At 49.3% G+C, this 13,029-nt stretch overlaps 1 protein-coding gene across 1 annotated transcript in view; it reads right to left on the reverse strand.

Annotated features, from left to right (window-relative positions):
• Positions 1-13,029, reverse strand: part of SMOC2 (SPARC related modular calcium binding 2) — a 156,111-nt gene that overhangs the window by 86,821 nt on the left and 56,261 nt on the right. The window contains exon 4 of the mRNA XM_082633201.1: positions 12,725-12,824. Within this exon, the coding sequence (XP_082489327.1) occupies positions 12,725-12,824 (100 nt within the window). The remainder of the gene's footprint in view (positions 1-12,724; positions 12,825-13,029) is intronic.

Below are 13,029 nucleotides of genomic sequence, written 5' to 3' on the forward strand. Positions count from 1 at the left end.
CAGCTAAAATATTTCATGAAATAAAACTTGAAATTCATTGCTTGTTTTTTCCATTTTGAATATAACATTGAAATACAGACTTGTATTTATACTAAAGATATAAACTTCAGGACATTTTGAGAATGTTTATCTTGTCTTGGAAATATCATGGTTCTACAGCAGGAAAAGCACGAGCAGTTCATTGTAGACGCGATCCTGAAGGGCGGGGCAGACAGTATAAGCCAGGGTTGCTGATCATCCTCTCCAAACGTTGACAGAAATGACACTGAGGGCGTGGGTTCCCCTACACTCAGCCCAGAGGTTACAGGAAGGAGCAAGATACAACAGTAAACACTAGGTGGCCTGAGTGGGGTTCTGCAGGAGACACAGCCTGTCCTCCCGACCCCAGCTGCTTGTCTGAAATACCTGAATCATAGGCATCTGGAAATGCAGTTCAGTCAATAGATACAAAGGACCAGATTTTCCTGGTGCATCTATGTGCACAATATTTGGGGTGCTCCCCAAAGCAGCTGTTGGTTATTTCCCAGCTGTGGCCGGTACTATGCAGTGAAATGTTACATGCTTTCCAGGGTCAAAGCACAGGGCTTTACTTCTGGTCAGAATTCCCAGAGGTATAAAGTGAGCTCGTTGTGTGGCCTTCCGACAAAGTTTTCAGGATCCTACTTTGCTCATTTCTCCCTTTGTAGCATCTCTTTACAAATCCAGATTTCTTAAAGGGCTTAAGTTTCTTAGTCATCGGTTTATTTTTATCATGCGTTTCTGCAGTGAGTCAAAAAATGTTTTCTGTTTTGACTGGGAAATGACAATATTTCAGTAATATTTCTGAATACGACTATGTAGGTTTTACTCTTCTGAGCTAAATGCAAACATCCCAAATAATAATTAGGACCCCCTCCCCACCAAGCAAGCTTCTCAACTGAATCAAGATAATATTTTGTAACCTAGGGCCTGAAGTCTCCAAGCTGCTGGTTCACGCTTTGATTAGTGGCTGAGGTCTGAAGACAACATTTAGAAAGTATCTACCTACTCCCTTGGCTCCCTTTCTGTCTCTGAACCAACCAGTGTCGTGGCTTGCTCATCAGCCACACCCAATCCACTCAGTGTTCACTTAAATAAATCCGCACGAAATTAATTCCACCTTGTTCCTAAGATGTAGAAATAATTTTAACATAGAACCACGTGTCCCTGGATAACCTGCTCCAAATATTTTGCTGCACAGAACTGCGGGGGGGGTGCAATCCCAACAGGGCATGTGCTTCCTCATCCAACTGCCTCTGGACCAGAAACCCCCCCACGCCTTCCCACCCCAGCTTCCCCCAGCACCCTGTCCTCAAGGACTCGGGAGACGGGTGAGCATTACTCTCCACACAGCAAAGCTGCTGGGCAAAGTAGAATCCAGGAACCCAGAACCACAGCGCCCCTCTTCTTGCTCTTTCATTACATCTTTCTGGAGGTAAGAATTTGCTGAAGAACTCCCAAGAGTTGGAGCAGGTGAGGTTCCAGGATGTAAGTGCAGAAAGGGAGACTAGAAATAGGAGCGTGGCTGGCCGTAAACAGCTCTGCAGACCATGGGCTGGTTGACTGAACCTTCAGACAGGAACACTCTGCCCCTCAGATTCCTATTTCAAAGGACACATTTGAATTCCATTTGTGAGATCTCATCCCATTTAAACGCTATTTTAAAAGGGTGGCTTTTTTAGCAATTAAGGTATGCATTTCTGGTGGAGGAAACCACAGAAAGACAATGTGAGGAGACTGTCTACAGTCAAGCAGAACAATAATGAGCCCTGTAGCCCTGAGTCCTTGGTTCAAATCCAGCTACACTCAGTAATGCCAGCTTGCTGCCCAAACAGCGCCAAGCAGGGTGCAGTGTTTGCTGAAAGGGTTGGTGGCCTAAGACGAGCCCTTTCCACAAGCACTCAGTGTACCTTAGAAATGGCTAAGGGGCCGAGGGGTTGCAAGGCGTGCAGCCAGAGGAGCCCTGAGAGGGTTTAATGAGGTCAGCTCACTGCAGGCAGGCACTTGCTTAGCAAGCAGATTGATGGCCCTTCAGAGCACAGTTAAACGAGCTGCAGTGATGTATTCCTTTCTGGAATCTCATGTCCTGGAGCAGATTCGCAATGTCACATGGCTTTGCTTCAGCCAGAGGGAGAGAGAGTGAGACAAGAGGGAGAGAGAGAAGGAAGGAAGGAAGGGAGGGAGAGAGAGAGAGAAAGAGAGAGAGAGAGAGAGAGAGAAGAAAGAAAGAAGGAAGGAAGGAGGAAGAAGGAAGGAAGGGAGTCGAAGCAGAGGCTGCAGTCTGCCGTATCTTCTGGACGGGCATTTCTCTCCCTGCTCCTTTGAGCTAGGTTACTAGACTGTTGACCCTGGGCTCTGAAAGCAGAGGTCCCACAAAGCTCTGCACCTAAACCAGGTCTCACCATCCTTCTAGGCTCTTCCTCCAGGGTAAGGACTTCGGGCTTTTCTCAGGAGCTGTCTGGCTGCTCTGCCTACCACTGTCTGGTCAGGACCACGTGTGGATGACGTGGCTGACCACGGCGACTGTGTGTTGTGGCAAGAGGGCGGAACGTGTGTGGCAGGGCAAACACCACTACCTACCAGCTCTGTGCCCTGGGCAGAAAGCTCAGTTCCCTCATCCGTAAACTGGCAGTGTGGGGACCTCCCTCACAGGCTGGAAGAAGCCAGCAGAGAAATCAACACATACGAGGCCACAATGACTTTTCACTTAAAATATTTCAGGACACTCAGGTATTTGCATGTTGTTTATTCCTCCTGTGGCCTCTCCCTTCACGTATGTATATTTTATAGGTCAAAAGGGTAACAGCCGCTTGCAACAAAGAGCAAGGCTGTCTCCACTCAACAGCAAATGGTTAAAATGTGCAGCCACTGGCAGGATACCTGCGTGACATGGGCCTCTCTGTGGCCACTTGCTTTCATTCATTCATTCATTCAACATGTTCACGGGATACAGCACGAAAAAGTTCCATCTACTTTGGAGTGATAGGCATTAAGCAGAAATTATTCAAATAACTCATATTACAGCTGTGTACATAGTCTATACAGTTCCTTCTGTGTGCTGGTCACCATTCTACGCACAGCACATACATTAAGTCATCTAATGATGGCAGCAACCCTGAAGTAGGTGCCACTATTATACCCATTAGACAGACGAGGAGACTGAGACCCACAGAGACGTGTAACAGCCCAAGGTCACTTGGCCAGTAAGTGGCAGACCCAGGGTCCACGCCTGTGCTTTTAGCCCACAGGGGAACTAACCTGGTCTGAGCAGTCAGGGCTGGCCTCCCCAAGGAGGCTGGAAGGAGAACCCCCATGAGGCAGAAAGGACAGCAGAGGGGAGCCAAGAGCACCGGCCGGCAGTGACAGGAGCACAGCAGGCCTTAGAGCCTGGCCAGCGTGCGGGCTCCAGATGCCTCTCTGTAAACTCCATGTCTGTGTCCTTCTACACACATCCTCTGTCTGCAAGGACACAGGCAGGCTCCCCTCTCACCTCGGCCTCTGCAGAGACCAGTGCGCAGAGCCCGCGTGTGGAAGGCCTGGGCGTAACCTGAAGGTTAATGCAACCCTGGCCATTCCTGACAGCACTGCTTGACTTCAGACCTGCTTACGCACTCCTGGCTGTGGACAGGCCCAGGGACTGGAGAGCAGAGGCAGAAAAGGGCCCTGCCTGGAACACGTGCTGGGGATGCCAGGGCCAGGCGCCGAGTCCACGTTGGAGCCAGAGTTCCTGAAAACAGCCCAGGCCCAGGGCCCTTCTGTGGGTGCTGGGGGCAGTCCTACAGTTGAACCTGCATGTACAGTGGGAGCTGTTGGGGTGACTTTTAGTAAATCAGTATGGCGTTATGCCCTGCCGTTTACTTCCCGAAGTTGATGGGGATGCAACTCAGTTAATGTTTGGGTCAAAGCAGTTGAAAACCTGGGAAGTCCGAGCACCACGTGGCCCATTCCACCTGCCTTCAGAACGGCATCAGGGCAGCCCCGGGGCCGTGTGCTGCCCCGGCCCCTCCCCAGCTGGACCCCGCTGGCCGAGTAAAGTGAGACACCGCCCCGTGACCTTGGGCGCCTCACCCCACATCTCAGCCACCTTCATTGTTCACTCCCATCCTCACCAGCTTTCCCCCTCGGCAGAAACCACCCACAAAGCCAGAGCTTTTTACCCAGTGCTTCTGACGCAAGAAAGAGCCTGCCCTCTGCAGTCAGAACCCTTGAGGACACACTCCAGTGACCAGGCTGTGACCAGGGCCCTCCCTGAGCCGCCCTGCGAGGCCAGAGGCCGGGGGACGGGCTCCAGGAAGGTCCAGCTGGGCAGTGGGTGAGGCGACCTGATCTACAGGGCAGCAAAGACAGGATCATCTGGACTGGGCGCCGGGGCCCCTGGTCCCTCCGTCTCCAGTGAAGCGAACAGTCCAGGGGGCGAGCAGTGGTCCCTCTGAGCTGCACGCGCATCCTCTGGAGCACGGCCGGCAGGCCCAGGCGCAAAGGCGCGTGCCTCTCCAGGGCCGACGCTGGGGCTCTCAGGCCAGGTCCCCTCCAGACTGCCCACCCAGCCCTGTGCCGGGGAGGCCTCGGGCATTCTTCCGAGACCTGGGTGCCCCGGGGGAAGCTCTGCCCGCTGCCCCTGGGGAACCCCTGCAGCCACACCCACCTTCTCAGCATCCAGGCACACCTGCCGAAGCGCATCTTCCTCCACCAGACGCCCGAGGGGCTCGGGCCAGACGCTCCTATTCAGCTCAGGTGACGTCCGGGTGGTGTGACTGAGCTAGGGCCCCAGCCGGCTGGTCAGGCCACTTGGAGCAGACACGGAGCCAGGCCCTGTGTCCCTTGCCCAGGGATGGCCAGGGGCTGACACTGGAGACGGGCCGCTGCAGGTAGGGGCTCTCTGTTGACCCTCTGCCCAGGAGCACCAGTGTCCTCACTGGGAAACTTGTCAAAATACGAGACCTCAGGCGTCCCTCCAGACCCATGGAATCAGAAATTCTGGGGTGGGGAGTAGGAATCTGTGTTGTCAAGCCCTTTGTGGACCAAAGTTTGGGCACCAGAGCTCCAAGGAAAAGGGCTTGGCCTGCGCTCTCTGCAGTGATTATTATTATTGTATTCTTTTTGTTATTATGAACTTGTCTATGTCTTGTCTGTCAAGCCCCAGCGGCTCCCGCAGACCCACCAGGATGTCTCCTGTTTTCCTACTTTTATATCTCTGTGGACCCAGAAACTAAACGAAACCGGCTCGTCTCCCCGCAGTGAGCCGCTGCAAAATTGATGGGCTGGAAGAAGGCCCGCCCGGTGCCGAAGGACAGGGGGTGTCCCCTTGGGTTTACTCTCCCTGGGTCTTTTGTCTTACCTAGTGATTCTGCCTTTGAATAGTTGGGATTCCTGGCTACATGGGCTTCAGACAAAAGGGATGTTCAGACTTCATTCACTCTGAGCTGAGCACCCTGACTGTCCCACATCTGAGCATCCCCTCTCAAGATGGTAAGAGAAGAAATAAGCAAATCACAAATTTTGCTTTAAAAAATTGAGAGATTATTTCTGGATTTACTTTCCATCAGTGTCCACTTTAATGTCTTTGTTTTATATTTCTTACTTTAATGTCTGAATGTTCACGTATTTCAATGGCCAGAGAAAACAAACATCACGATCATTCTTGCAACAGGGTCATTCACAGTCAATAGCTTCATGAATCTTCCCAACGTTTGACCATGGCAGTTGTACATTTAAAAAGGTGCCATAAAAAATTGTTCTGTTTGTTTAAAAAAAATAAGGAAAATACATATACTTGTTTTTTAATGCGGAAATAGGGGATACCTCTGGAAGAGATTAGCCATTGTTATTTATATAGAGTTATATGTTCTGGGACCATTTACTTCTAAAAGACCTTTTAATTTATTTTATGAAGTTTTGTTAAATATTAGAAAATATGAGAAAAAAAGCTATTTATGGCTTAAGTGTGGAAGAGGACAGTTTATAGAGTACGCTTTTAAAGTAATGAAAGATGCAGTTAAAAAGTAGCCACCAAATTAAATGTATAATGGAGTACAATAATAGAGCAGAATATAATATAAATCAACTATTATACACCAGAAAGTACTTTTTTCCAGAAAGGAAAACTAACAACACCAAAATGTTGCCCATCAGGTAAATAAATAATTCAAAAGAAGTCCAAACTGAAAAGGAAAAGACAGACAGACAGACAGCTGTGGCTCTGGGCACAGACATGCCCCAGCACCACGGCCAGTCAAGGGCCAAGGGAAAATCCGGCTCCTGGCTGGTGCTGGTCAGACGGGGTCATCAGAGGTCCTTAACGCTGATTCTCAAACAGGCTTCTAAGTCTTGTTTAGCACAATAACCGCACCTCGTGATCTTTTCCTTGAATATTTGACTTAATTTGTAAAAAATCTTTCAGTGTCAATTAAACACCTTCTGAAATTTCCACAATCTGGAACTTTTATCAGAAATTTTACATATCCCATGTTGGCTGTATCAAATTACTATTTTTTCTCATCACGGATGTAAAATGAATTTCCTCAATACTTCAAAAATCGTCATAACAGTAGGCGTTAGACAGTAATATAATGTATATTTTTCTCTAAAAAGTCACTTCGTTAGAGAAGTTTGCACTGAAGACTGGCAGCAAAGCCAACCCCTCCCCCGGGGCTCACCTCCGTCTGAAACGCGGGCTCCATTCAGTGCCTCTTCTACGTCTTGTTACAGTTGTTTGTTTTCACATTTCCTCACCAGTAGGTGTTCAAATGTTTTATTTTAACAAATATCGTTTTCAAGAAAAGAATTGTTAAGCCTGAAGAAAAAGCCATTTTGACGGGAAAAAATGTTCCCTCTGATCTGTAACCTTTCCCATCAAGCAAACGACTCTGAATGTGCATTTGAATAATTCTCATAAAGAGGTACTTCAGAGGCACAGCTGTGTTGTTGATTTCAATATTTGGGAATTCAGTTGTTCTGGATCTTTCTTTCAAGTTCCTCAGCTCTGGAGGGCCCTTAACTTATTACCAGGGACATTCACTGGTGAAAAAAACAGCTTCTCTTTATAAAGTGAAAATTTTCAGAACTCATAAGGATATTCACACAAACATGGAGTTCCACCATTTCAGGTAGTGGCCAAAACTTTAGGCATGGTAGGAAAATGCAAAGATCATAGTTCAATTAACGCAAATAACATATAGAAAAGTTATTCAGTCTAATCCAAGTTTCTCTGTCATTATAACCAGGTCTTCCAAAACCCAAATTTAGAAGTTGGTCCGAGAAGCTGTCATCAGAATGCATATGAGCTGAGTAAACTCCCAGAAACGACCACTGACTTGCTCATTCCTGCAAAGCTTTCTTTCTATCATTAAAATCAATGAGTAGATCGTATTCTACACTTCGAGAAGGAACTCCTCAAACACTTGATGTGGCCATGGCCGGTTGAACAAGATTTCCACTCCTTCCCCGGAAACATTGTCCCTACGACTGGCCTTGGTTTAAAGAGGGGTGCATGGCGGTGCGGGCGGAATCTCAAGCCGCAGTTATGGGTGTTGCTCAGTCTCTTCTATAACCCGAGGTCTGTAGCTTACTTCAAACGCATACCTCAAGCTGAGTTACATATGAAGATTCTTTGGATATCATAATATTAAGAGTTCCTGCATGTAGGCTCGGCTTACAATGTCTTCGACTGCTTTGTACTCACGCCAGGAATAAACTCTTGGCTAGGGTGCACGGTAACAGAGGGAGATGAGATTAAAACCCCGAAGCTCTTTCCAATTAATCGAGAATGGGTCAGCTACAGAAATCCTCCCTCGGAAAAAAGTCCTTTGTTTTTAAGCTCTCCTCCCGCCCCCAGCAGTGTCAGTCTTCAAATCTTTAGAAAGAAGAACAAGAGAAAATCCCTACAGAATAAATATAAATCAGCTGTGCCCGGATGGAGACCTGAGGACCCGGCCCCTCAGCAGCAAGAAAGACGGAGGGAAGACCCAGTGGGCTGCCTGGCACTGCCTTGACCGTCCTGAGCATCCCTGGTGCAAGTGAAGCCCCCTCCCCACAGCAGACCCATGGTCTAGACCAGCAGGGCCGGGGGTATCATCTCCAGGAGCGCCTGCTGTCAGGCAGGGCAGGGCTGGGAGTGCGTCTGGATGTAGCTCAAAGAGCAGCTGTTTGGTCCTGAATGCGTCTCAGGGCAACATGCTGCTGCTTCCCCAGAAGAGGGAAAGCCCTTCCCGCCCCTGCTCACCTCCCCACCTGACTTGGTAAGGCGAAGAGCAGACCCAGGGCCCCTTGAGGCTAAGCTGTGGAAGGAGACCGTTCTGCCCCTCTCCTCTGGGAACTGTCTCCTCCAGACGCCTCCCTGTGCTCTCCGGACGGTGGGTCGCCCCTCTCTGGGGGCCCACGGCTTCCGCACGGAACTCCCAGGTCCTCGACGGGTGGGTCCGGCTGTGGGCGCCTGGCCTGGCAAAGGTTCGGTAAATGCTGCTGGTGGAGATGGTCGTTAACGAGAAATGACGGGTGGGTTTCTAAGGCGGGACGAGCGTCACGGGGCCTGGCCGCTACCGCTCACTGAAGGGACGGCTTTGATCCCGTTCTCAGGGTCCTCACCGCGTGGGAATGATCCCGTCACCAGGAAGCAGGGGCCAACGGGGGCCAAAGGGGCCAACGTCTCCCCCGAAGCTCCCTGCCCCCTAAGGCTTGAGCTCCACTGAGATTTACGAGCCCGAGTCCGTGGCTGGAAGGAGAGACAAGGCAGGTCGCCCCTCGTTGTGAAAATCTGTGCGATTACCTGTCAGCCCCCCGAGCAACAGTGGTCCAGGAAGTGCGCTGACTTGGTGAAAGCTGCTTAAAGCAGGTGGTGGGTTCCAGGGCCACCGAGGAGTCACCGCAGTGGGTGGGGCGTGGCCCTCCTTGTCCTGCAAGCACCTCGCTGGGGCCTGGACAACACGGCCCCGTGGTCATGGAGCTCAGAGCTGGGAGTTACACATATTCGAACTCATTATTTCTTATAAATAAGGAATTCAAGGCCCATGAAGTCACATTATAGTATCTGGCAGAAAATGTAGGCAATGGAGACAAAAGCATAGATTTAAATCCCAGCCCCGTCACTTACATGCACAGGGGCCTCAGGTCAGGCTCTCACCTGTAAATAGAAGGTAAAACCACTTCTACCTCGGGGGCGTGACGCTGATACAGGACAGCCCCGTGAGTGAGCCCGGCCACTGTCGGCACCGACATGGGCGCCCGGCCTGCTCTCCCCCCTCGTCCTACACGGCCCCTGGCAGATGCTGACCCTGACACTGGTCTTCCCCAAACCCTCCTACAGTCTCTTTCCTGCCATCCCTCCCCTGCAGGGAAGGGGCCGTCCTGACCCCACCTCCCCTTCCGCTTCCTAGACATCCAGCACCTTCCCTCTGTCAAAATCCTCGGGAAAGGATGTCAGATAACTTAAAACCTCGGGGAGCATTTAAATCAGTGTTACCCCTTCCATGGGCTTTGCATCTTTAACTTTCTGAATCTGTGAAACATCACACTCACACATGAAGTGCATCAACACAAACGCACAGCCCAGTGACTTACCACCCTCGGTCCAGGGAAACTGTGTCCCGGCAGGGGGAGGGACCCCCAGGCCCAGCCCTCTTTCCCATCACAAAGTCCTCCCCGTTCCACACCTCACCGCTGTCCTGAGAGTCTGACCACTGAAGCTGAGTGTTGTCTGGTTTTTGAATTTTAAATGGGCTTCGGTGTTCCGGGCTCCGGCCCCCTCACGCAGACACACTCACTGGAGCCGCGTTTCACTGCAGCAGCTCCTCTGTGTTCTCGCCGTTCCTGTCCTACCCGTGGGCCAAGCAAGCACGTGATCTCTCCCTCAGACACCAGTGGACGCTCGTTGGCTTCCAGGATCTGGTCATCACTACCAGCATGCCATGCACACTCTCTCATACGCCTCCCGCTACAAAGTGGGCCCGTCTGCAGGGGCAAAGCTGAGGGCACGTCGGGGGTCCCCCGGGGTTCACCGCTGCTGCCCCTTCCTGGCTGTCAGGGAGTCTCCCTGGGGGGCTGGTTTGCATCTCCCTGCTACCGATGAGCACAAGCACCTTTTCCTATGTGCACTGGTCCCTAGAATTTCCTCATTTATAAAATGCTGCCTGTTCAAGACTTGTCTTTTTCTGCTAGATGGCCTCATTATCCCATTCTTCTTACTGATCCATAGGAATTTGGTGCTTTGCATTAATGGCTTAAAAACACATGACTGTGAAATAAAAAAAGCCTTCCCTTTGAAGGTCTTTCTGGGAGGAGTGGGCGGGGGGACGTGGATGCTGGGGCCCCCTCTGTTCCACGGAAATCAGCCGTGAGTGGATGTCCCCCGCCCTCCCCAGGGGCTGTTGCAACGTGTGTCTGCACCAGTTCATAATAAACATACACATGCATTCTAAGTGACCGTTATTGTTTATTGCTAAGTTTTAATGTGTGTCTGTACCAGTTCATAATAAACACACACATGCATTCTAAGTGACTGTTATTGTTTATTGCTAAGTTTTAATATCTTTTTCTGATTTTCAAATTTCTATAGAATGTGCTTATATGGTAAGCTCCCTGCGAACTCCAGGGCCAAAGACCACTGTTGACTGCTGATGTTTATCTAGTTGTAATAAACTAGATGGAAATCATTCCCACGCTCTACAGAGAGTAGACAAAGCTTGTCAGCCCCAGCAGGTGCCAGCCAGGGTCCCAGGGAAGGGAGGAGGACGCCCCTGGGGGTTTGCAGATGGAAAGTGACCAGCTGACATGCACGTTGTTAACCACAATCTCTCGCAAAGTGATGCTCATTGCCACGCTCTTGCACGAGATTGGTGAGGGTGTGTCAGTACCTGGTAGGAAGTTATGTTCCATTGTGTTACAAAAGTCTATCATAAACTCTGTGTGTGCGTGCACTCAGGACTCCCAACACTCTCCCTTAATACCAAGATTCTCTCAACCACCCCCTGCAGCGCACAGTTTCCACATGTGTTCCGAGCAAAGGCACCTGCTCTCCCCCACCCATATCTCTGCAGAATAAAAGCATGAATACAGCTGGGGATTCATAGAATGTTCCCATAACTCTGGCCAAGCTGCAAAACCAAGCCACGGGGGTGAAAAGGGAGGCACTCCTACAGGGAGTTCGGTCTCGGTCTGGGAGGGAGCCTGCCCTGCCCACATCACAAGTGTCCTCAGAGACACGCCTTCGCCGCCCCCGCTGGCATTTTCCATGCAATAAACACCAGATTCTAAGCAAAAGGGAAGAATACTCTTTCTTCCATAACCCATCACTTGAAACAAAAAAGTCCACATGGGCAGTGAAAAAAATGGAGCATTTCTATACAGCAAAATATCGCTGCTACCTGGTTGGAAAAAATGTGAGTGAACAGTACAGTGGTTTGATTCTAGAAACAAAGTGTTACAGGGAAGTTATAAGAAATCCAGCCAACTTTGCTCATGGTTTTCTAAGAAAGTTCTCTCAGACACTACTTAATTTCTCAAAGGTGTCACGAAAATCACAGAAATAGGCATCTCCTCTGTTGTCTCCTTCGTAAAATAAGGCTAAGCTTGACTCAAAATGCTGTTACTTGGTTGAAATGAAATAAGCATTTGCGAGTAACTTTCAGAGCGAGGGACACACACAGAGGCCAACTCATTATGCTAATTTTTTCTCTTTCATTTACTCCATGAGCTTGTAAAAGAATTATTAGGTGCAAATGTAAGCTCACTAAAAATATATTTACAGCAATTTTTAGATCTTGGATGACAAAACAGTTTTAAAAATAAGTATATTTTAATTCCACATTATGCACACCCCCTGGCTTTTAAGTGATGACCAGTCACTTAAAATATTAGGTTTTGTGTTACTGCTAATTACGGACGTCATCATTCTGAAGCAGTTATGAGTTCTGACCTGTGCCTTGGCTCCTGGTATAAATGTCTGAATCATGAACAGAATTTCTAATTATAAGATGCCTGTTCTTGAAACAGAAAAGGGGTCTAAAAGTAAACTGTAAATACACGTTTCAGTATTTTACGTGAAAATTCAGGAAGATGTTTTGTATTGCTACATAACAGTATGTTTTTCCCTAGTAAGCTTAATCTAGTCATTGTGACACAAGGATCATGAAATTTCTTCATACATGGTCTGATAGGTCTCCCTTACCAATTAATCAAAACTCAAGCTGCAGACCATTTTCAAACAAAAATCATCTGAATCTTTTATAACATTTTTGGTAAAATATTAATGGAAAACAGACCATTTTATGGATTCTTCTCCTGCCAATATTATTACCTTCAGTACATGAGGCCCTCGGTAATAAAATAACACAAATAAACCGTCTGGAAAGGGGTCTGTGACGAATGATCCACATACAAACGCAGAAACGTTCGCTTTTCTCGGCCAATGAAAGCATTTGGTCCTTCCCACTGATGACCACAGTCCTTGTGGTTATTTCTAAACATTAAGAGTCCCGAATTGCCATAACCAACCGTGGTTCAGACCCAGATCCTCCATTCCTAAGCTCTCTTAAAAACAAAGTTTTCATCATACTTTGTGCTTTGTCCAGTGACTCAAATCCATTCCCAACATTCCTCAAAATTCCACCTAAACTGAATTTCTTTTCAGTTTTGAGCAAACATTGGTAAGATGATCAGAAAGCAGCCAACAATGTCAGTAGCAGTTTCACCTCGTACATTCACCTGGACCTACCGGGACACCTGGGCGTCTTGTGGGCCACGGCGGTGCCGCTGATGGGCCTCCCGTTGGGTGTGACACACCAGCAGTACCCCGTGTAGCTGTGGCACTGGACCTGCAGGAGGGACGGGACGGGACGGGGCGGTCAGTGCGAGCGGCGCCCGCCCTCCGCAAGGCCCCCTCCGCCACCTGCAGCCCAGCCTCAACTCCAACGCAGGTCCAGGAGGCCTGATGCTTCCTGAGTCCTTGCGTTTGAACACCCGGCAAACAACCTGTGATGCTCTGGAACCTGGGACCGTAGGGACGAAAGGGACCAGAGG

The sequence above is a fragment of the Mesoplodon mirus genome, assembly GCF_964341445.2.
Source record: "Mesoplodon mirus genome assembly, chromosome: 10".
Taxonomy (NCBI): domain Eukaryota; kingdom Metazoa; phylum Chordata; class Mammalia; order Artiodactyla; family Ziphiidae; genus Mesoplodon; species Mesoplodon mirus.